This window comes from Notamacropus eugenii, chromosome 6, assembly GCF_028372415.1.
Source record: "Notamacropus eugenii isolate mMacEug1 chromosome 6, mMacEug1.pri_v2, whole genome shotgun sequence".
Taxonomy (NCBI): Eukaryota; Metazoa; Chordata; class Mammalia; order Diprotodontia; family Macropodidae; genus Notamacropus; species Notamacropus eugenii.
In genome coordinates, this window is record NC_092877.1 from 154,794,875 (window position 1) to 154,820,274 (window position 25,400).

Sequence of the window (25,400 nt, forward strand, 5' to 3'; positions counted from 1 at the left end):
GTGAGTAGAATTCCCTCTCCACAACTGTCTCCAACTCCACTGTCAGCACTCCTCCTCACCCCAGGGCCAGGCTCAGGGCAAAGACTGAGATCGAAATCAGCTGTTCAATTCCCCCAGGGGCTTTAGGTAGAGGGCTCCAAAAATGGATGTTGCTGCTACAGTGGCTGCTGTTGGTGGGGCCAGATCATGTTCCCTTCTCAACCAGATTAAAAGATTTTCTCACTGACCTTTGAAGCTGTCTTTGGCATTTGTGGGTTGAGCAATGTGTGAACTGCTGCTGCCGGTGGTTCCCTGAAGCCTGTTCTGGGTCCCATCCCTGCTGTGCTGCACAGCCTACGCTGGGATGTGCTCTGCTCCACATCCAGTGCGATAGACCTTTCCTGTCAGTCTTCCAGGCTGTCTTGGGCTGGAAATCTCTTTCACTCTGTCATTTTTTGGCTTCTGCTGCTCTAGAATTTGTTTAAAGTCATTTTTTACAGGTATTTTATGGGTTATGTGGGGGAACTTCTACAGGTCCATCTTTCTATTCCACCATCTTGGCTCCACCTGATCTTGTGTTATCCTGATGGTATTTCCACAATTATTTCTGGCTGCTTGCAATATTTTCTCCTTGACATAGGAATTCTGCAATTTGGCTACAATATTCTTAGAAGTTTTTCTTTTGGGATCTCTTTCAAGAAGCAATTGGTGGATTCTTTCAATTTCTATTTTACCCTCTTGTTCTGGAATATCAGTTCCTTGATAATTTCTTAAAAGATGCTGAGGCTCTTTCTTTATTTCATCATGGCTTTCAGGAAGTCTAATAAATTTTTTTATTCTTTTTTTAAAATTTATTTAACTTTTAACATTCATTTTCACAAAATTTTCGATTCCAAATTTTCTCCCCATTTGTCCCCTCCAACAATCCCAAAACACCGAGCATTCTAACTGCCCCTATCACCAATCTGCCCTCTCTTCTATCACCCCTCCCTTCCCTTGTCCCCATCTTCTCTTTTGTCCTGTAAGGCCAGATAACTTTCTATACCCCATTACCTGTATTTCTTATTTCCTAGTAGCAACAATAGTACTTGATAGCTGTTCCTAAAACTTTGAGTTCCAACTTCTCTTCATCCCTCCCTCCCCACTCATTCCCTTTGGGGAGGCAAGCAATTCAATATAGGCCATACCTGTGTAGTTTTGCAAATGACTTCCATAATAGTCGTGTTGTGTAAGACTAACTATATTTCCCTCCATCCTATCCTGCCCCCCATTACTTCTATTCTCTCTTTTGATCCTGTCCCTCTCCAAGAGTGCTGACTTCAAATTGCTCCCTCCTGCCATTGCCCTCCCTTCCATCATCCCCCCCACCCTGCTTAACCCCTTCTCCCCCACTTTCCTGTATTGTAAGATAGGTTTTCATGCCAAAATGAGTGCACATTTTATTCCTTCCTTTAGTGGAATGTGATGAGAGTAAACTTTACGTTTTTCTCTCACCTCCCCTCTTTTTCCCTCCACTGAAAAGTCTTTTGCTTGCCTCTTTTATGAGTGATAATTTGCCCCATTCCATTTCTCCCTTTCTCCTCCCAATATATTTCTCTCTCACCCCTTAATTTCATTTTTTAAAGATATGATCCCATCCTATTCAATTCACTCTGTGCTCTTTGTCTCTCTGTGTGCGTGTATGTATACGTATGTGTGTGTGTGTGTGTGTGTGTGTGTGTGTGTGTGTGTAATCCCACCAACTACCTAGATACTGAAAAGTTTCAAGAGTTACAAATATTGTCTTTCCATGTAGGAATGTAAACAGTTCAACTTTAGTAAGTCTCTTATGTCTTTTCTTTGTTGCTTACCTTTTCCTGCTTCTCTTCATTCTTGTGTCTGAAAGTCAAATTTTCTTTTCAGCTCTGGTCTTTTCATCAAGAATGCTTGAAAGTCCTCGATTTCATTGAAAGACCATTTTTTCCCCTGAAGTACTATACTCAGTTTTGCTGGGTAGGTGATTCTTGGTTTTAGTCCTAGTTCCTTTGACTTCTGGAATATCATATTCCATGCCCTTCGATTCCTTAACGTAGAAGCTGCTAGATCTTGTGTTATCCTGATTGTATTTCCACAGTACTTGAATTGTTTCTTTCTAGCTGCTTGCAATATTTTCTCCTTGACCAAGGAACTCTGGAATTCGGCCACAATGTTCCTAGAAGTTTCTCTTTTTGGATCTCTTTCAGGTGGTGATTGCTGGATTCCTTGAATACTTATTTTGCCCTCTGGTTCTAGAATCTCAGGGCAGTTTTCCTTGATAATTTCATGAAAGATGATGTCTAGGCTCTTTTTTGATCATGGCTTTCAGGTAGTCCCATAATTTTTAAATTGTCTCTCCTGGATCTATTTTCCAGGTCAGTTGTTTTTCCAATGAGATATTTCACATTATCTTCCATTTTTTCATTCTTTTGGTTTTGTTTTGTGATTTCTTGGTTTCTCCTAAAGTCATTAGCCTCCATCTGTTCCATTCTAATTTTGAAAGAACTATTATCTTCAGTGAGCTTTTGAACCTCCTTTTCCATTTGGCCAATTCTGCTTTTTAAAGCTTTCTTCTCCTCATTGACTTTTTGAACCTCTTTTGCCAACTGAGTTATCCTATTTTTCAAGGTGTTATTTTCTTCAGCATTTTTTTGGGTCTCCTTTAGCAGGGCGTTGACCTGCTTTTCATGCTTTTCTTTCATCTCTCTCATTTCTCTTCCCAGTTTTTCCTCCACCTCTCTAACTTGATTTTCAAAATCCTTTTTGAGCTCTTCCATGGCCTGAGCCCATTGAATATTTCTTCTGGATGTTTGGGATACAGAAGCCTTGACTTTTATGTCTTTCCCTGATGGTAAGCATTGTTCTTCCTCATCAGAAAGGATGGGAGGAGATATCTGTTCCCCAAGAAAGTATCCTTCTATGGTCTTATTTTTTTTCCCTTTTCTGGGCATTTTCCCAGCCAGTTACCTGACTTCTGCATTTCATTTCCACACCCACCATGCCTCCAGATCCACCCAGCTAGCACTTAGGGGCTGAGATTCAAATGCTGCTTCCCAGCCTCAGGACTTTGGGTGGGGGCGGAGCTGTTATTCAGTGTGAGATTAAGTTCAGGTGCTCGGGTCGGGGCAGGGCTGCCTCACGCGGCTCACTTCCCTCAAGGGATTTATGTGGAGACCTTCAACAATGGATCCAGGCTCCCACCTGCTTTGGGAGCCCGTTTGCTGCTGCCTCCACTGCTGCCTCCCTAGGGGGCCTGAATTATGGGGACACTGCTCCCCTCTCAGCAAGCCAAAAAGACTCTCTCACTGACCTGTGGGTGGAGGGACCTGGGTGGCTGCTGGAGATTCTGTCCCTGAAGCCTGCTCGGATCTGCTACTCTCAGTGCCACATGGCCAAGGCAGGGCTGGGCTCTGCACTGGGTCTGGTGCGCGATGGACCTTTTGCGTTGGTTTTTCAGGTCTCTCTGGAACAGAAATCTTCTCCACTCCATTGTTCTGTGGCTTCTGCTACTCCAGATTTTGTTGGGAGTTCTTTACAGGTATTTTATGGGCTGTGGGTTTGGAGGTAGCATATGTGTATCTTTCTACTCCGCCATCTTGGCTCCTCCTAGTCTAATAATTTTTAATTGATCTGTCTTGCATCTATTTTCCAGGTAAGTGGCTTTTCCAATGAGATATTACATATTGTCTTCTATTTTTTCACTCTTTTGGTTCTGTTTTATAATTTCTTGATTTCTCATAAAGTCATTAGCTTCCATCTGCTCCATTCTGATTTTGAAGGAATTAATTTCTTCAGTGAACTTTTGGACCTCCTTTTCCATTTGGCCAATTCTGCTTTTTAAGGCATTGTTCTCCTCATTGGCTTTTTGGACCTCTTTTGCCATTTCAGTTAGTCTATTTTTTAAGGTGTTATTTTCTTCAGTATTTGTTTGGGTCTCCTTTAGCAAACAGCTGACTTGTTTTTCATGATTTTCTTCCATCACTCTCATTTGCCTTTCCAATTTTTTACTCTACTTCACTTACTTGATTTTCAAAATCTTTTTTAGGCTCTTTCATGGCCTGTGATCAATTCACATTTTTTCTTGGAGGGTTTTGATATAGGAGCTTTGACTTTGTTTTCTTCTGGTTGTATGTTTTGATCTTGTTAATCACCAAAGTAAAATTCTAGAGTCTCAGGTTTTTTCACACTGGCTGTTCATGTTCCTAGCCAAGTACTTGACTTTCTAACTCTTTGTCAAGGTAGGACTCTGCTTCCAGTAGGGGTGAAGGTGGGGGTGGGTCCCAGGCTTCTGGGGCTTTGTATCAGCTCCTCAATCCCCTACCGTCTGTGGACTTAGAGCTCCAGAAGCAGATACTGCTGCAGCCACTGCCTCAGGGCTGGACCCCAGCTGGATCACACACCTCCCCCACTCAAGTCCCATAGAGTTTTCCTACTGATATTCTATGCTGTTTTTGGTGTTTGTGTGTTGAGAAGGCAGGAAACTGCTACAGGTGACAGTTATTCAGTCCCCTGAGGTCTGCTCTGGCCCCATTTGTAATGGCGTGGACCACAGTGGACTGCGCTCTGCTCTGAGCTTGGTGCAACAGCCCCTTCCTATTGACCTTCCAGGTTGTCTTGGGCTGGAGATTTGTCTCACTCTGTCACTTTGTGGGTTCAGTAGCTCTAGAATTTGTTTAGAGTCATTTTTTACAGGTATTTGGAGGAGAGCTCAAGCAAATCCCTGCTTTTACTCTGCCATTTTGACTCTCCACACCCCACCCCACCCCCCTGGGGTTATTTTGACAGAATCTGGTGGGTTATTATAGATACTAGATTTTATACTTCTCAGGTCAAGTCAAATAGAAGCAACTGAAGTCATTTAAGTTCTCAATGTCCCTGAGACTACATACATTTCAGAATAGGTGCAGATCTGCTTTGGAAGGGGGAATTTACTGACTAGGATTTCCCTATGCCAGTATGATTACAGGCCTGGATCAAAAACAAAAATGTGACACTTTCCATTAGCTTTCATATTTGTATGGCAGACCACCTGGATAAGTATTTTTCCCCAGTCTCTCTCTCTCTCTCTCTCTCTCTCTCTCTCTCTCTCTCTCTTAAGAAGGTCTCCTTTTATCCCTTAATCATCTAGTTAATGGACACAAATTGCCATTCCTTAAAGTTTAACAAATAAAGCCTACTCTATAAACCAGAGTTTGATAAAGGAGTAGATTCTAGCTTTATGGCAGATGCCTCGTTAGATGTGATGGAAGGAAAAACTTGATAGTTAGAATGGGATGCAGTGGTGGAATTCATGCATGGGCTGTGTGATTATAGATTGTGCTGTAGAAGGAACAATTTTCCACTTATGGGATGGAACAGAGTCATAGCTAGGATTTATTGCCCAGGGCAATTCATCTAGGGGAGAGGGAAGAGTCTAGATCTTGGTTAGAATGGATGATCTCTGAGTTCTCTTTCGATGGATAATTCATTGTTTCTATCTCTTTAGTAGAGGCAGAGAGTCTGCCTTGCCATTCAATCTGGATTTGGGGGCATAAGCATGAGACTTACCACAAATATTAGCTCCCATTTTAACAAAGGCATAACCATCTGCTCCCCAGGAAGTACCCCATGAGTTCCGTACTATCCAAAAAGGAGTATTTCCTATAAAAACAAGAAAGTCAACTTGAGAAGATGCCAAAAACACTTATGATATGATGCAATGTGTAATTACATTGATATGAGTGATATGTATGATGTGTGTGTAATAAGGATGAGTAACTACTTACTTAGTAATTTACTAAAGGTAAATATACTAAATAAATATATCCATATAAGAGTAAAACTTGGAGATATAAATGAATGCTAATTTAAGTCAGACAGTAGGCCTCTACTACTGAACATGAAACTGAAGTCAAAGAAACTAGCCCATCTAAGTGCCTGTTAGTGGTAGCTGGCTTAATAGTAAACGCTTAATAAATGTCTTACTTTTTTTCTTACATTTGTCTTTTATTTTACTTTTCTCAATTACATGTAAACAAACATTTTTAATGTTCATTTAAAAATCTGAGTTCTGAATTATCTGCCTTGATCTCCTCCCCTTTCCTTGAGAAGGTAAGCAATTTAAAATATATTATATACATGAAGTCATGAAAAAATTTCCATACTAGCCATGATGCAAAAGAACATGCAGAACGACTTGAACTGTCATTAATTGCTAATGGTACTTCAAAGTTTACAAGTCATTTTACGTATACAATTTCATTTGAATTTCACAGCACTGTGAGGTAGTTTCTTTTTATCCCCATTTTACAGATGAGGAGACTGAGGTTGAGAGAGTTCAAAAGATTTGTTCAGGGTGCCATTGCTAGCAACATTCAAATTACTAACTCGAGGTCCACTGCTCTATTCATTATGCCACCTACTGAAGATAAAATGTCACCAACTGAAGATAAAATAAAGGGGAAAAGAAAAGAAAACTATAGAGAACCAGAAAAGGGAAAAATCAGGTACTTGAAGGTATACAACACAACACTGAGAGACTTGATTAGAAAATATTCTCAATATTTCTATGAATTTCTATGACGAATTACTAATTGAAAACACAAATTTTTATAATGGATTATTTTAAGGTTACCATTATTGTAAAGAGAGTACCCCCAATAAGAAACAGTTTTAACAAGACTGGAAAATTTCTGCCTTCTGAGAAAATGAATGCCAGGCAGAAAGAGCACATACCTGTTTTGTCAAAACCAGTTATGAGAACGGCATGATTGGCTTCTCCACTGGAACAGTGATGCTGGATTATTCCTCCCAGATAATCTTGCCAGCTCACTGCATCCACTATCACAGCTAAGGGGCCGTAGGCAAGGAGTACTTTGGCCATTTCATCCTCGTTTTCACTACGAAAGAAGAGGAACCACTGTACTGGTGAGTTTAATTTGCCTCAAGATTGCAAATCTCTAATGCAATATAACCATCAAAAAAGAACACTGGATTTGAAGTCCAAAGATCTGAGTTCCAACACTGGCTCTATCGCCATAAGAAATAACAATAGTAAATATAAAAACATCACAAATTTGCAGACCACTTTACTTGAACCTCACAACAATCAAGTGGGGTAGAATTATTGTTCCCATTTTATAAATAGGGAAACTGAGACTGAAAGGGCAAGCAATTTGTCCAGACATTTTGTGGCAAGATTCAAACTCACATTTCGCTGACTCCAAGTTCAGTGCTCTATCATTAGAAAACTTAAAAAAGGTCATGTACCCTCTCTGAAGCTCTATTTACCCACTTGTAAAAGGAGGGGATTTAATTATATAATCTCTAAGCCTTCTTTTAGCTCTAAATCTTCTTGATCTATGCTAAGTTAAAATTTATAATCATAAAATCATATGTTTAGAAGTGAAAGGGAGCTTCCATTGAGTGCAACTATTTCACCGTACAGATGAGGAAATAGAGCTCCTAAAATGTTAACTGACTTGTCTAAGGTCCCACTGATACAACACAGTTTAGATATCATGGAATGGCAATTCCATGATTAAGAAAGACCAGAGTGTCAATATGATTTCAGCAATATACTAAAAAAAATTCTCCACGACCAAGTTGGATTTATATTAGGGATGAAAGGATGGTTCAGTCTTAAGAAAAAATTAATAATCTATTAAAAACAAAATACTCCACAGATACAAAAAGTAAAATACTCATTTAAGCAAAAAAAAAATCCCAAACAAACCGACAAACCATAGTCAAAGAAGCGTCATATTTTGATATGACAAAAAACATATATCTCAAGGTCAAAAGCAAGCATTATTTGCAGTGGGGAAGCACTAAAAGCTTTTCCACTAAATACAGGAATAAGGCTATCATGTCCTTTCTTTACTTTTATTTAATACAGTTCTAGAAATGCTAATAATGTGAAGAAAGAGAACGAAAGTAAATGTAGCCAAGAGGAAACAAAGTTATGCTTACTTGCTGTCAACATTATAGCTTACTTAGAAAAATCTCAATGAATCAGCAAAGAAACTGGGATGACAAATTCCATAAGAACAGGATGTAAAATAAACTAACAAAAAGCACTGGCATTTCTGTACAGCAATAATAAAATCTAGGAGGGCATAACAAAAGAGAAATTCCCATTCAAAAATCACCACAAAATATGTAAGCTAAGACATATAAATACAATTACTCTTTAAGAAAATAAAGAATAACAACAGGGGAGATTCATTACTCATGGTTGGGTCCTACCAATATAATAAAAATGATAATACATAAACTAACATATTTTATCGTAAACCAATTGAGTCCTTGTTAGGGGACACTAGACAAAACAGACAAAATAATAATAAGATTCATTTGTTGGGGCAAACAAAAATAATTTCAAGGAGAATATTGGAGGGAAGTACGAATTAAGAGGGAAAAACACTTTTGGTCCTCAAACTATACCATAAAGGAGTAATCATCAAAACTATGTAGTACTGGTTAAAAGTAGAAAAGTAATTTAACAAACAGAATTGGTTAAGAATGATCAGAAACAAACTCTGTATCCTAGGGTTCAACAAAGCCAAGAACATAAATGACTTGTGGGAAAAACTCTTTACTTCATAAGAACTTCTAGGAAAACTGCAAAGAAGTTTGGAAGAAATTAGGTTTAGATTGACATTTTATGCCACATACCATAATGGATAATCATCTGAATAAAAAACAAATTATATTATATATAAAAAGTCCCATCAAACACAGAAAATAAAATAAAAAGAATCACATCATGAACCTTTCACAGCTATAGCTAGTGAAAGAATTTGTTTTAAAATTTTTATTTAATATCTTTTGCTTTTATATCATCTTCCCTACTTAAAATATCCCAGTCCCTTCACCAACCCATAGAGCAATTCCTTTTAGGAGAAAAAAAAAAACAGTTTGGCAAAACCAATCCACACATCAATCAAGTATGGCTACATATCAGCCAGTGCAAAGAGAGCGGTACATTGTTCAAATCTTTCATTCAGTTTTGAGTAGATTTTCTCCACTGATGTTGTAGTGGTTGTATATATTGTTTTCCGGGTTCTGCTTACTTATTTTGCATCCCTTCATTTAAGTCTTCCCATTCTTATTAATCTTTTTTTTTTTTTTACAGCACAATAATATTTTATCATTTTTTTAAACCAAAATTTATCAAGTTATTCCAAGCAACAGACACCTTTTTGTTTGTTTGTTTCTTGGTCCTTGAGACCAAAACAAGCAAACAAAACGACTCATACTGTTGTAAATATTTTAGTAACTGTTCGACCGTTTCCCCTACTCTCTTTATTACTTAATCTCCTTTGGAACAGCAGCCCAATCTCTGGGTCAAAGATTAGGGACATTTTAGTCATTTTTTAAAGCATGATACCAATTTACTGTCCATTTTTTGGCCATTTGTTGTTCAATTGTATCTGACTCTTCTTCCAATCCCCATTTTTGCGGGTTTTCTCAGCAAAGTTATTGGAATGGTTTGCTATTTCCTTCTCTAGCTTGTTTTACAGATGAGGAAACTAAGGCAAACAGGGTTAAATGACTTGCCCAGGGTCAGATAGTAAGTGTCTGAGGCCAAATTTGAATCTTGATTCCAAGTGCAGCACTCTACCTACTGCATCACCTTCCTGCCCCTAAATTACTGTGCAGCATGAACCAATTCATCCCTCTGCCAATAACATTTAACTAAGCCTTTCCACAGTTGCTCCAACATTGTCAATTCCTATCTCTTGCCATCTTTGTCCATCTGTTGTATGTTAAGTGAATCCTCAAAGTTGCTTTGATTTGTATTTCTCTTATTACCAGTGATATGAAATGGTCAACCTTTCATATAGTTCTTAGTAGCTTACAATTCTTCTTTTAAGAATTGTTTGTTCATATGTTTTGTGACAGCTAAGTAGCACACTGGATGGAGTGTGGGGCCTCATACCAGGAGGACATGAGTTCAAATCCAGCCTCAGATACTATATTTCATTAGTCAGCCTGTTTGCGTTAGTCTCCTCATCTGTAAAATGGGGATAATAATAGCACCTACCTCCCAGGTTTGTTGTGAGGATCAAATGAGATAATAACTGTAAAGCAGTTAGCACAGTGCCTGGCACATAATATGCACTCCATCATGTTGCTCAGTTGGTTCAGTCATCTCCGACTCTTTGTGACCCCACCTAGAGTTTTCTTGGCAAAAATACTAAACTGGTTTGCCATTTCCTTTTCCAGCTCATTTTACAGATGAGGAAATGAAGCAGAATGGGGTTAGGTGACATGCTCAGGGTCACACAGGTATTAAGTGTCTGAGGCCAGATTGGAGTCTTCCTGACTCCAGGTCTGGTGCTCTATCCACCGCACCATCCAGTTACCCAAGCACTATATAAATGGTAATATTTTTACTTTGATCTCATCAACTGATGAATGTTTTTTGTTACAAACTTACTTTCACTCTCTCTATATCTTGGATATAGAGACTTTTAATGCAGATATTCAGTATGAATACCTTTTCCCCAAGTGATCCCTTCCTACGGTAGCTATATCAAGTTTATTCTTGGAAAAACCTTTCAATTTCATGTAATCAAAATTATTTAATTTATCCTTACTGATCACCTTTATTTTTAGGCCTATGCTTCAGGAAGAAAGGTCTCTGATTCTAACCCTAAATGCTTCAGAAAGAACAAAGATATAAATGAAAGTGTCACATATAAATCTAAAAGATCATTTTTTGTGTTTTTGTACTAGAAAAGATCTGGAAATAAAGGAAATGTCCACTGACTGGAGAATGGGTAGACAAAATGTAACACATGAATGCAATGGAATATTGCTGTACCCTAAGAAATGATGAATGTGAAAAATTCAGAGAAACATAGAAAAATTTATATGAACTAATACCACAAAAAGGAAACGCAGCAAGAAAAAAAATGTGATTACAACAATGTAAATGGAAAGAACAATAAGAAATAAATCCAAATATCATGTACCTTGTGTGGCTTGGGCAAGTACTTAGCCTTCTAGGGCCTCAATTGCCTTATCTGTAAAACGAGGGAACTGAACTTGAGTCTCTGATGTATCTTCCAGTTATTAATTTCATGCCTTTTGATAATTATAATGACTAAGTTTGGTCCTGAAGAAAAGAAGAAAAAAAACCACATCTCCCTCCCTGCCTCCACACCTTTTTAGAGGTGTGGAACATGGCCATCAGACTTAGTTGATGAATTCTTTACTTTAAAACACTTTTTTCTTTTTTCTCTTTTGTTACAAGCTATAGCTCTTTAGCTAAGGTAATTGGAAGAGGTATGTTTGTAAATGAAGGTGATGTCAAAACAAAACATATCAAAAAAATTAAGACCAAATTTAAACGTAAAAAATTTAAAATTTGAAAAATGTAAAGCGTAAAATAAAATGCCATTAGCTCTGAAAAATATGTTAAAGTATGCTACAGAATAAAGGATAAGAAATATATACTTCCTGACTTCACAGCCCTTAGACCTTGACAAAATAACCTTTCTCATTTATCCTGGATGATAAAATCTTAACAAATCATTGGTTTCTTGAGTGCTTACATTTTTTTTTCTTAATTGTAAGTCTTGAAGGAAGACAAATATTGGAAGAGATTCTGCACACATCCTTAAGATGAAGAAAGCAGCTATGAGTAATTTATTGCTTCAATGTTCTTAAAAACTGAGGGAGTTAACTCCTTCATGGCTCATTACTAGCAAGTAGCTTTATTCACCTAGCAGAATGAAGGGAAGTACACAGTACATTACTGATTGAAATAAAAATTTAATCTTAATAGTTATTGTATTATTAAATACCTATACGAGGATTGTTGTTTCCTGGCATTCCATTAAGCTGACATGCCTTTTCCCATGCACTTTTGCATCCTTACATGGCTAGTAGTGAGACTGATGAATTAAAGGATATGAATAGTAACATTTCTCATACAATGCCACATTGTGTTCATCTTCCAGTGATCTCTCCAACATGAACTAATTCCAGCTTTCATTATTTTTGCCAGTTTAATGGATTAAGAGGTTATGACTCAGTTATATTAATTTTCATTTTATTTCAATTGATTTGGAGCTTTTTAAAATACGGTTATTGACAATTTATATTTCTTCTTTGAAAACTATTTGTTCATATGTCTTGATCACTTGCCAAGGAAAAAGAGAAAAAAAGGCTGTTGGTCTAATAAATCTGTATCAATTCCCAATATGTTTTTGGAAGACAGACTAAACTTATTGATATCTTTTGTTTTTATATAATATTCATTTCCAAAATCCTTACTTCCTTATTCAGAAAGCCATAACTTGTAACAAAGAATATAAAAAAGAGAAAAACAAAAAAAGTTCATCAAAACCATACAATACATTAACCAAATCAAAGGTCAAGAAATATTCCATATTCATAGTCCCTGAGTTCTACAAAGAAAGGAGAAAAGTACATTTGTTATCTCTTCTTTGGAAGCAATCTTGGTCATCATAATTACACAGCGTTTGAGGCCTTTTTTTCTTTCTTTTTACATTGTAGTTATGCAAACTGTTGTCTGGTTCTGTGTATTTTACTTCATATCAGATAATATGTCTGCCCATACTTCTCTGTAGTATTCAAATTCATTATTTCTTACGGACAATAGTACTCCATTACATGTATGTACTACAATTTCTTTATCCATTTCCCCAATCAATGGATATCTACTTTGCTTTTGTTTCTTAATACTATAAAAAAATGCTGCTATGAATATATGCATTTTCAGCAATCTCTAGCAAAAGATTAGGATTTTTGGTGGTTGTGGGAACCTAGCTTCCTATTTCCCATATGTTCAATGTATCAATATTTTCATTTTTTAAAACATTTGCATTGTTTTCTAGGGGCATATACCCACAAAAGTTGAAGTAGTGTGTCATTCAATGCTTCTTAAATTTTCTCTCCTCAATCTATTTTTCACGTCAGTTGTTTTTGCTATGAGATAACTCACATTTTCTATTTTTTTTAGTTTTTTTACTTTGCCTTAATATTTCTTATAGACTTACTTATTTCTATTTCATTAATTCTAAGAGGTTTTTTTCTTCAGCAAACTTTTTTGTTCCAAGCTTTATTCTTTCCAAATCTTTTCCTTCCCATAACTTACATTTCTTTTCCTACTTTCCCTCCAGTGTTTTCTGACAGAAAAAAAATACCTTGGTTGAGTTTTTTGTCCTTTTGGATCCATCTACTGTTTTCTGGGTCTACTAAGTGCTAGTTATCTTATTCTCTTGCCATCTGCTGAAAATATGGTGACTCTATGGGGCTTTCTCATGGAATTCCTGCAGGGGCAAGGGATACCTCTCCCCAGTAGTACCTATGACAGCTGCTCACATATGGTAATGAGGGTACATGCTCATTTAGGTAAGGATGTGTCAGGAAATCAAGGCCCTGTCTACCTCTTCTGCTGTTTCTTTTTTAAAGCCTCCTTCTCCTCATTGACTCTTTTCCCAATTGAGTTAGATTTTTTTTAAAGGTGTTATTTTCCTCAGCATTTTTTTGGTTCTCCTTTAGCAAGCTGCTAACTCACCTTTCAAGCTCTTCCATGGCCTGAGCCCAATTTAAGTTCCCTTTGGAGGCCCTAGAGGCAGGGGTCTTGACTTTCTGTGACAGTAAGCCTTGTTCTGCCTCATCTGAAAGGATGGGAGGAGATGCCTGTTCACCAAGAAAATAACCTTCTATGGTCTTATTTTTTTCCCTTTTTTGGGCATTTTCCCAGTCAGTTACTTGACTTCTGAATCCTTTGTCAAGAGGATGGTCCTATTGTCCCTCCTTTCCCCAGTGCCTTGTTCAAGACTGAGATTTGACTCAGCTGCTTGATTTCCTCTGGGCTTTGGGTGGGGACAGGGCCATCACTCAGGGCTGAGGTTTAGATCAGTTGCTGCCTACCACCAGAAGCTTTAAGCTGAGCTGCTTGGACAATGGACCCAGGTTGCTTCCTGGCCACCATAGCTGCCTGCAGTCTACTGGGGCTACTGCTGGAGGAACTCCGTTCCCTCTCGCCCAGCTGGGAAAGCCCTCCCACACTGACCTTTGGAGCTTTCTTTGTCACTTGTGGGTTGAGGTATCTGGGACCCTCTCTGCTGGGAACTCTGCCCTGTTCCTCCCAGTGCCGCATGGCCAGGGCTGCACTCTGCTCTGCTCAGCATCCCGTGAGATAGATGTTTTCTGTTGGCCTTCCAGGTTACCTTTGGCTAGAAACCTCTTTTGCTCTGTTCTGTGGCTTCTGCTGCTCTAGAATTTGTTGAGAGTCATTTTTTACAGGTATTTTGTGGGCTGTGGGGGAAGTGCGAGAGTATATGCGTCTTTCTACTCCACCATCTTGGCTCTGCCCCTCTTCTGCTCTTTCTTTCAGCATAAGTGACTGAAGAACAATGGTGAAGCTACTTTGTGGGTCTGAGAGGTTAGAAGCTTCTTCAGTAACAGCTGACTGGAAGAAGGAGTTTTCTCCAAAGACATCATTCTTGGAGAAGACAATCACTCAGAATGATGAGTCCAAGCCTAGGCTTGACTTGGCAGATGATGTGGATCTTCACAGAGTTATTTAGACAGTGAAGAGTCAATGGTTATTCAGCAGTTCTACAAAATGTTTTGCGCTTTGGTGTTTTAACTTGTAATGTACTTCTGGGAGAGTGTAAAAGTAAGTTATATGTTAATATATTAAATTTTAAGTCTTAGTACTATATGCTTTTGAATCTTTTATGTCTTCAGTATGGAATGGAATACACAAAGATCTGTTGTTGTTGATGATGATGGTCAGTTAGATGGTACAGTAGAAAAGAGTGTTGGGCAGGAAAACCTGAGTTCAAATCCAGCCTCAGATATTTACTGGCTGTGTGACTCTGGGGAAGTCACTTAACCCTGTTTGCCTCAGTTTCTCCATCTGTAAAATGAGCTGGAGAAGCAAATGACAAACTACTCTAGTATGTCTGCCAAGAAAACTCTGAATGTGGTCATGAAGAGTAGGGCATGACTCACGTGAACAACAAAAGTAGGGGCCAGAACCAGACTATTGTTAGATATTTCAAAGACAGATCAGACCAGTGAGATGGAATACACAGGAGTGGGGAGAGGAGGCTAGAAGATTTTCTGGAGGTTACTGCAATAGTTCAGGGGGGTGATAATGACAGCCTGGATGGCTGTAATGGGATAACTGAGGAGAGGACAGAGGTAAAGTATCATAGTAATGACAATATGAATAGAACTTGATATCTAATTGTATTTGAGAAGTGAAAGAAAGAGAAATGTCCAAGATAACGCCAAGATTTTGGACATTAGTAGCTGAGTTAATGGTGGCCTCAGTGCCAGAAATAATTGTGTAAGAGAGAGAAATTTGTTTTGGAGAAAAAGATCTTAAGCAAGATATCTTAATGTTAGCATGGACAGCGTCAAATACAGTGATTAATTTTATAGTCTCAATATATCAGGGATAAATATAGGTACCTTTGCTGAGTAACAGAACAAAAAACAAAATACAATCAAAGATATTTACCTGAAGTCATAGGAGGAATAACCTTTGATGGCAACACCAGCATGTGATCCAGAAAAATAATGACATAATCCAGTTTGAGCTTTAAAGGAGTATTCTGAATCTCTCACCAGTCTTACCTGAGTCTAAAAGAAAATAAAATCACAATAAATGATTGACTTGAAACCTAAAACGATCTGAACTTTGAAAATAACTATTATTATTAACATCACAAATCATGAGACTCAGAGCTAGAAGGGCAGTTAGAAGTGACTTCACCCAACGCCTTCATTTTACAGATATGGAAACTGAAATCAAGAGATAAGTTGACTTAGGTCACACAGATATCAAGATATAGAACTCTTTTGTACACATAAGTCCTTTCCCTACTTTTTTTGATCTCTTTGGGATATAGATCTAGGACTGAGTATTGTTGGACCAAGGTATACATAGTTTTATAGTCATTTGTGTATAGTTTCAAATTGCTTTCCAGAATGGTTGGATCAGTTCACAATTACACCAACAATAATGTCCCCATTTTCCCAAATCTCCTCCAAAATTTATTATTTTTCTTTTTCTGTCATATTAAGCCAATTTGATACATATGAGGTGGTACCTCAGAGTTGTTTTAATTTGCATTTCTCTAATCAATAGTGATTTAGAGCCTTTTTTATATGACTAAAGATAGCTTTGATTCTTTCTTCTGAAAATTGACTTTTCATATCTTTTGACCATTTATCAACTGGGGAATCAATTGTATTCTTGTAAATTTGACTTAATTCTCCATATATTTGAGAAATGAGGCCATTTTTGGAGATACTTGCTGTAAAAAAATGTTTCTCAGTTTTTTACTTTCCTAATTTTGGTTGCATTGGTTTTGTTTGCGCAGAAACTCTTAAATTTAATATAATCTAAACTGTCCATTTTACATCTAGTAATTCTCTCTATCTTTCTCTTGGTCATAAATTTTTCCTTTCTCCATAAAACTAAAAGGTAAATTATTCTTTGGTCCTCTATTTTGCTTATGCTATCACCCTTTATGTTTTTTAGAAAAATTAATTGTAGACTTAAATACTAAAACTTAAATACACAATAAGAAAAAGAAACATTATGAACTTAAATACAAAATAAGAAAATAAAATAAAAGCATTGTCATGGGCACAGCAGAACATAAGAGAGGATTCAAAATATAGAGCAATAAGTTTCCATTTCAAGAAAGCCTATATGATAAATACTATGTGTTGTATTGAGAGCTGTCCATCTTGGCTTTCTTCTAAGTTTTCTTTTGTATTCTCTGCTGCGCACTTTTAACTATGTTCTTTCTTTCTCTTATGTCCCATCCCAGAAGGCCACAATTAAGTGTGGAAATGTTTACATAGAGAGATATATACATATGCATATACATATATACATATATGTGCACAGATATATATATTTTTCCTAACAAATTGTAGTCTTGATATTTATCTTACATTTGTGCATATCTCCTATTTCCTATCCCTCCTGACTCTTCTACTTTACTTCTACCTGCTACCTTGCCCTCCTATTACTTAATTTACCCCCTCCAAAGATCTCTCCCTTATCCTCCCATTCCCATTAATCTAAACACCCTTCTATATCCTCTTTAACCTATTCCTTTACCCTCCTCTCTAAAGACCCCTCTCTTATCCCCATCCCTTTGCATTTTATTTCTTTCTGAATTTAGAAGACTTTTATACTCTTCTAGATATATATGTTTTGTTCCCTCTTGAACCCATTCCTGATGAAAGCAGGTTTCCAGAACTAACAGTCCTCCTCCCCTATCTAATTCTTCTGCGTTGGTTCTTCCTCTGGCACCTCATTTGTACAAGATAATTATTCTTTTTAGCTGTTCCTAAACAGTTTTACTTTTTAAAATATCATACTCAGGTCTACCCCAAACTTTCTTACAAACTACCCAATTAATAATAACAATCTTAGACATAAGTTTTACATTTTACAGACATAAAAGGTAAACAGCTTGTCCTTATTAAGTCCCTTGTAATTAGTCTTTGCTATGTAACTTATATTTCTCTTGTCTGTTGTATATAAAATCTTCTATTAAATTCAGGTTTTTTCTTTTTTTAAACAAAATCCTGAAAATCTGGCAATTCATTAAATGTCTATTTTTTTTCATTGAAAATTATGCTTAGTTTTGCTGGGTATGATATTTTTGGCCAGAACTCTGGTTCTTTTGCGGTTTGAGGTCTTTTTAATGTTGCCACTGCTAGATTTTGTGTGATTCTAGTTGTGGTAGCACCATACTTAAATTGTTTTCTTTTTCTGGTTGCTCATAATTTTTCATTCTTGAGCTGGGGGTTTAGGAATTTGACTATGGTATTCCTGTGGGTATTCCTTGTAGGATCTCTTTCAGGTTCTGATTAGTGGGTTTTTTTTTTTCTATTTCTACTTTATCCTCTTGTTCTAATGCTTTAGGACAATTTTTTTGTAATTATTTCTTATATTATTGTGTCAAGATTCTTTTTTTAACATAGCTTTCAGGTAGTCCATTTTTTCTTATGTTTTCTCATCTTGATCTGTTCTCCATATTAGTTGTTTTTCTTATGAGATGTTTCATATTCTCTTCTAGTTTTTCACTCTATATTTTGTTTTATTATTTCTTGATCTCTTAGAACTTTGCTGGCTTTCCCTTGCCCAATTCTGATTTTCAAGGAGTCATTTTCTTCCCTAAAATTCTGGCTCTCCTTTTCTAATTGGTTGACTTTGTTTTCATAATCTTGTTTTTCTTGGATTGTTTTTTTTTAAAGTTTTTCCCAATCTCTCTCATTTGATTTTTAAAGTCTTTTTAAAGTTTTTCTATGAATTCTTTTTGGGCAGGTAACCATTTGACATTACTCTTCATGAAAGAACAGGGTTTTTTTGCTTCAGTATCCTCCTCTGAAAATGAATCCTGGTCTTCTCTATTCCCACAGTAACTCTCTATGGTTGGTTTTTTTCTCCTTTGCCTGTTCATTTTTTTTAAAAGAAAAATTTTTATTTTTAACAGTTTAGTTTTGGTAATTACCTCTAGTACTGGGACATGGGGGAATGGTTCCTCTGGCCTCAGATCTTCCTTCAGTTTTTCCCTCTGTCTCAGAACCAAAACCAAGATCTCAAGGCTCTGGTAAGTGCCCACAGTCAGGGGCATCCCTGACCCACTGCTTCTGCACTCACTAGGAGTGTGCTGGTTCCTTCTCACCCTCAGTTGCATTTCCTTGTTAGCAGAGGTTCCCTTGATCTTCCCTGGCTCAGATGCCCAACTCCCCTCACTGTCCTGGGTATAAAAGTTCCTGTGGCTGGGACTGAGGCAACCTCCCAACCTGGTTAACCCCAGGGCTTGTTGTTTATTGTTTAAGTGAGACTAGCCTGGAGGCTACTCTTCACAGGGTACTTTGGTATATGATATAACATGTTGACCTGTACCTAGTTTCTACCATAATGTTTTCCAGTTTTTCCAGCAGCTTTTGTCAAATAATGAGTTCTTATTCCCAGAACTGGGGTCTTTGGGTATTTCAAACACAAGCTTACCATGGTCATTTACTACTGAGTCTTGTGTATCTAATCTATTCCACTGAGTCACCACTGTATTTCTCAGTTGGTACCAGATATTTTGAAAGTTACCACTTTATAATACAGTGTAAGATCTGTTATGGCTAAGCCATCTTCCTTTACATTTATTTTCATTAATTCCCTTGATATCTTTGACCTTTTGTTCTTCCAGATGAATTTAATTATATTTTTTTCTAGCTGTATAGAAGAATTTTTGTGTAGTTTGATTGGCATGACACTGAATAATTGAATTAATTTATGTAGAACTGTCATTTTTATTATATTATCTTGGCTGACTCATGAACAATTAATATTTTTCCAGTTGTTTATATCTGACTTTATTTTTTGTGAAAAGTGTTTTGTAATCTTAGCAGGTAGACTACCAAGTATTTTATATTGTCTATAGTTATTTTAGAAGGAATTTCTTTTTCTCTCTCTTGCTGCCAGACTTTGTTGGTAATATATAGAAATGCTGATGAAATGTGCTTTTATTTTATGTCCTACTTCACTGACTATTCATTTTCCCCCTGAAGGAGTGTGCTCAGTTCTGCTGCTAGGCAATTCTTGGTTGTAATCCAAGCTTCTTTGTCTTCTGGAATATCATTGTCCAAACACTTTTATCTTTTGAAGTAGAAGTTGTTTAGATTCTGTGTAATCCTGACAGTGGCTCCTTGATAACTGAATTCTTTCCTTGTGTCAGTTTGCAATATTTGCTCCTTGACCTCAGATTTCTGGAATTTGGCTATCATGTTCCTGGGAATTTTCATTTTTGGATCTCTTTTGGGTGTTACCTGTGGATTTTTTCAATTAAGATTTTATCCTCTGGCTCTAGGATAGTTCTCCTTGATAATTTTTTGAAAGATGCTGTCCAGGCCCTTTTTTTAAATCATGGCTTTCAGGTCGTCCAACAATTCTTAAATCATCTCTCTTGGATCTATTGTCCAGATCAGTTGTTTTTCCAATGAGATTTTTCCAGATTTTCTTCTACTTTTTCATTTTTTGATTTTATTTGGTTGATTCTAGCTTGCTCAATTTTAATTTTTAAGGAATTATTTTCTTCAGTTAGCTTTTGTGCTTCCTTTTCCATTTGGCCAATTCTACTTTTTTTATTATTATTTTTTATTTTTCATTTTTAACACAGTTCATATTACATAACACAATTCCAACTTTTGGTCAGGTGATATTTCTTTTAAAGCATTTACAATATAGACCACAAATGGATTTTTTTTTTAACATTAACCAACTGAGACACAAATAATAACTATGTATGCTAGCTTCATAAGCCCTTGACTTAATTGTCTCCACACTATTACTAAAGGACCCTAACTTATTGTTGTTGATCTAAAGTCCTAAGCCTAATAGCTTAATTTTAGACTTGACTTCGGATGTTCCCCTACCAACAATCTATAATTTAATACATCTGGTATTAAGCTTACAAACCTTTTGACTATAGGAAATTGCCACTAAGAGCAGGAACACTGCAGGGAAACAATATCTCCCCAACTTCATGAGTTCCAGGCAGGAGGAAATTGTCAACTTGCATTCAGTGAGGCTTAGAGTCTGCCAGGTGTCAGTGGAGAAATTGAGTCAGGAGAATCCTACCTCAGCCCAGGCTGAACAGCCACTCTCCCACCCTTCCCATGACATCACCTTTTTTAGTTCATACCAGCATCTCACAGGCTTACTGGCATCATGGATTGGAGGCTCAGACTGCCTTTCTTGTTATCCATACCTGGAGTTAAACTCAGAAGAACAGTCACTTAACAGTCCCATAGCATCTTAAAAATAGCAAGTTCCAATAACCAGGTTTCAGATATGACTATAATTTCACATTGGCTAAGGAACATCTTTTGAGGCAAATCTTAAGTGGCTTACATGCCTTTCTATATCTGTTACAGTTTCTGCTTAAATAACAATCATAAAATCAAATTTACCATTAAAATATTAACTTTTCCATCAATGCCAAATTTTACCTGAAGTTACCTGTCTCTAGGACACCTCGACTAAAATTCATTTCCCCAAACTAAAGATGTCTCTGATTTAGTCTCAGTAATTAATAGTCAGTTGTTATAATACTAATTGCTTTTACATCACTTTGTAACATGTCCAATTTTTATCCCCATCTCTCCCCTTTCCCCACCCCCTAATACCTTGCATTCTGGTTACACCTTCCCTCAATGAGCCCTCCCTTCTATCACACCCCACCCTTCCCTTATCACCATCTTCTCTCCTTTCTTATAAAGCAAGATATATTTCTACACCCCATTACCTGTGTTTCTTCTTTCCCGGTTATATGCAATAATAACTCTCAACATTGGTTTCTAATACTTTGACTTCTACCTTCTCTCCCTCCCTCCCTCCCTACCCATCCCCAATGAGAAGGCAAGTAATTCATCACAGGCTATATATGTGTCGTTTTGCAAAAGACTTTCATAATAATCATGTTGTGTAATATCAACTATATTGCCCTCTATTCTACTCTATCCCCCCTTATTTTTTTATTCCCTCGTTTGACCTTGTCCCTTCTCAAAAATGTTTATTTCTAGTTACTCCCTTCTCCTGTTTGCCCTCCCTTCTGTCATTCCCCTCACCCCACTTGTCGTCTCCTCCCCTACTTTCTTGTAGTATAAGATAGATTTTCATACCAAATTTAGTGAGCATGTTATTCCCTCCTTAAGCCATATGAGGAGAGAGTAGTTTCACTTTCCTCCTCTCCCCTTTTCCCTTTTCTCCTCCACTGAACAAGGTTTTTCTTTATCTCTTTTATGAGTTATAGCCTGCCCCATTCCATTTCTCCCTTTTTCCTCTCAGTATTTTCTTCCCTCACCCTTTAATTTTTACTTTATATCTTTTTTTGTGAATATTATCTCTTCTGATTCAACACAGCCTGTACTCTCTGTCTATGTATGTGTGTGTGTGTGTGTGTGTGTGTGTGTGTGTCTATGTACAATCCCTCCACCTACCCAAATACTCAGAAAAGTCTCAAGAGTTATAAATATTACCTTTCCATGTAGGAATGTAAACAGTCCAGCTTTAGAAAGTCTTTTTATGATTTCTGTTTCCTGTTTACCTTTTCAAGCTTCTCTTGATTCTTGGGTTTGAAAGTCAAATTTTCTATACAGTTCTGGTCTTTTCAACATGAATGCTTGAAAGTCCTCTATATTATTGAATGACCATTTATTCCCTTGAAGTACAATACTCACTTTTGCTGGGTAGGTGATTTTTGGTTTTAATCCCAGTTCCTTTAACTTCTGGAATATGCTGTTCCAAGTCCTTTGATCTCTTAATGTTGAAGTTGCCAGATCCTTTGTTATTGTATTTGCACAATATTGTATTTGCACAATACTCAAACTGTTTCTTTCTAGCTGCTTGCAATATTTTCTCCTTGATGGGAACTCTGAAATTTGGCCACAATATTCCTAGGAGTTTCTCTCTTTGAGTCACTTTCAGGAGGTGATCAATGAATTCTTTCAATATTTATTTTGCCCTCTTGTTCTAGAATATCAGGACAGTGTTCCTCAATAACTTCATGGAGGATAATATCTAGGCTCTTTTTTTGATCATGGCTTTCAGGTAGTCCCATAATTTTTAAATTGTCTCTCCTGGATCTACTTTCCAGGTCAGTTGTTTTTCCAATGAGATGTTTTACATTATCTTCTATTTTTTTCAAACTTTTTGTTTTGTTTTCTGCTTGGTTTATCTTGTAGTCATTCATTTCCCTGAACTCAATTCTCTCAGAGAACTGTTTTGTTCAGTGAGCTTTTGACCCTTCTCCTCCATTTGGCTAATTCTGCTTTTTAAAGCCTCCTTCTCCTCATTGGCTTTTTGGACCTCTTTTTCCAATTGAGTTAGCCTCTTTTTAAAGGTGTTATTTTCCTCAGCATTTTTTTTTTTGTTCTCCTTTAGCAAGCTGCTAACTCACCTTTCAAGCTCTTCCATGGCCTGAGCCCAATTTAAGTTACCTCTCGAGGCCCTGGAGGCAGGGGTCTTAACTTCCTGTGACAGTAAGCCTTGTTCGTCCTCATCTGAAAGGATGAGAGGAGACACCTGTTCACCAAGAAAGTAACCTTTTATGGTCTTATTTTTTTCCCATTTGTGGGCATTTTCCCAGCCAGTTACTTGACTTCTGAATCCTTTGTCAAGAGATTAGACTCAGCTGCTCAGGTCCCCTGGGCTTTGGGTGGGGGCGGGGCTGTCACTCAGGGCTGGGGTTTAGATCAGCTGCTCCCTACCACCAGAGGCTTTAAGCTGAGTTGGCTGAACAATGGATCCACGTTGCTTCCTGGCCTCCTTAGCTGTCTACAGTCTGCTGCTGTGGCCTTTGCTGTGGCCTGGGGCTATTGCAGGAGGAACTCCATTCCCTCTTGCCTAGCTGGGAAAACCCTTCCACACTGACCTTTGGAGCTTTCTCTGTGGTTTGCGGGTTGAGGTATCTGGAACCCTCCCTGCTGGGAACTCTACCCAGGAGGTATGTTCAGGTCCTGTTTCTACCAGGGCTGTGCTCCACTTCACTCAGTGTCCCATGAGATAGACCTTTCCTGTCAGCCTTCCAGGTTACCTTTGGCTGGAAACCTCTTTTGCTCTGTTGTTCCGTGGCTTCTGCTACTCTAGACTTTGTTAAGAATCCTTTTTAGAGGTATTTTGTGGGCTGTGGGGGAAGTGCTAGAGTATATGCGTCTCTCTATTCTGCCATCTTGGCTCCGCCCGCCCAATTCTACTTTTTTATTGAGTTGCTGCTTTCTTCAGTGAATTTTTGTACCTTTCCACCCATTTTTCTGTTTTTTACCAAGTTGTTGACTCTTTTTCCATGATTCTCTTATATAACTTTCATTTCTTTTTCTAATTTCTCTTCTACCTCTCTTATTTGATTTTTACAATCCCTTTTGAGGCCTTCTAGGAGTTCTTTTTGGTCCTGAGACCAACCAAGTCATATTTCATTTTAGTTTGACTTTTGCTCTTCTCTGTCACCATGGTAGCTTTTTTGTTTATTTTTGTTCTTTGTTCATTTTCCAGCCTATTTAATGATTTTAAAAGTTGAGTTCTGCTCCTGGGGTACTTGGGGTACTCTCCTACAGTTCTTGTGCTGGGGGGTCCTGGTCACTGGCCTGCTATGCTAGGTTCTCTAGGCCTAGTCACTTGTCTTCTACACCAGGACCTCACAGCTGGTCTGCTGTGCCACTGGCTTACTGTGCCAGGGCCATGGGGCCTCTGTTACTGACCTGTGCCAGGGCTAGGTGCCTCCTGGTGGCTTGCCGGGGCACTACCTACACAGCTCTGCTCTGCTTTCACCTGAGTGAAACAGACCTTTCCTGAAGTCCTTCTAAGTTTTCTTGGGCTAGAAAATTGTTTCACCCCAACTTTTTATGTTTTCTGTCACTCCATGATTCATTTTGAAGTATTTTAAAAAAGCTGTTTCGAGGGTATTTTGGGAGAGGTCAGATAAGTTTCTGATTTTTTCTTTACCATCTTGTCTCTGCCCAACACCTTCATCTTATAGATGAGAAAGCTGAGGATGAGAGAGATTAAGTGATTTCCCAAGTACAACATGTAAGTGTTTGGGACTCAGACCAAGTCTTACTGACTCAATGTCCAGCAGGCTATTCTTCAGGCCATGTTGCCTTTCTGATGTTACACAGAGGCCCTTCACCAACCTAGTCACAATATCCAACTGTATCCATTCTTCCTAAAATGTGGTAGGAATTGAAGTGGGAAGGACTGGACTGAGGTCCCAATCTAGATATAGTCTGAGCAGGAAACAAGTCAGGAGGACTACCCTTCCTTTACTCTAGAACTGATAACACAGGCAATATGCAAACACTGTAAATTAGGTTAATGAAGAAACTGTAAAAATTGTTTGTACTTTAGGTATGTACAACAAATAAAGTATAGTAGTAGAAAGTAATTAGGAAAAAGTAAAAAATGGAATACCTTATTAAGCCAGTTTAAGGCATTAACAGTAGACCCACCGCTACAGCCAAAATTGTTGTATGAACAATCAATGACTTGCTGGACACTTAAGTCTTCCAAAGACTCTCCTTTGATTGCATAGGCAGATTCGATTCCACCTACCACACTGAAGGCCCAACATCCTCCACACTATTTCAAAAAAGAAAAAAGAGATGAAAGAGTACTATTTATTATCAGAAAGTTTGTCCCACATACATCCTAAGAAAAAGTAAAGTTTAAGCTGGCCTAAAGAAATTTGCCTCAGTCCTATCCATAGCAGTAAATTATTTCCCATTACTAGCCATACATTGGAAGCAGATCTAGGCTTGCACACAAGCTGACAATGTGTGCAAATTCTACTCTGGTGTTGACTAGCTATGAGACCCTAGGCAAGGCACTTTACACCTTTGAACACTATTTC

At 37.6% G+C, this 25,400-nt stretch overlaps 1 protein-coding gene across 1 annotated transcript in view; it reads right to left on the reverse strand.

Moving 5' to 3' along the window:
• Positions 1-25,400, reverse strand: part of CTSO (cathepsin O) — a 71,131-nt gene that overhangs the window by 9,488 nt on the left and 36,243 nt on the right. Inside the window, exons 4-7 of the mRNA XM_072621349.1 lie at positions 24,962-25,129; positions 15,491-15,612; positions 6,709-6,872; positions 5,542-5,634 (exon numbers count right to left, since the gene is read on the reverse strand). Of these exons, the coding sequence (XP_072477450.1) occupies positions 5,542-5,634; positions 6,709-6,872; positions 15,491-15,612; positions 24,962-25,129 (547 nt within the window). The remainder of the gene's footprint in view (positions 1-5,541; positions 5,635-6,708; positions 6,873-15,490; positions 15,613-24,961; positions 25,130-25,400) is intronic.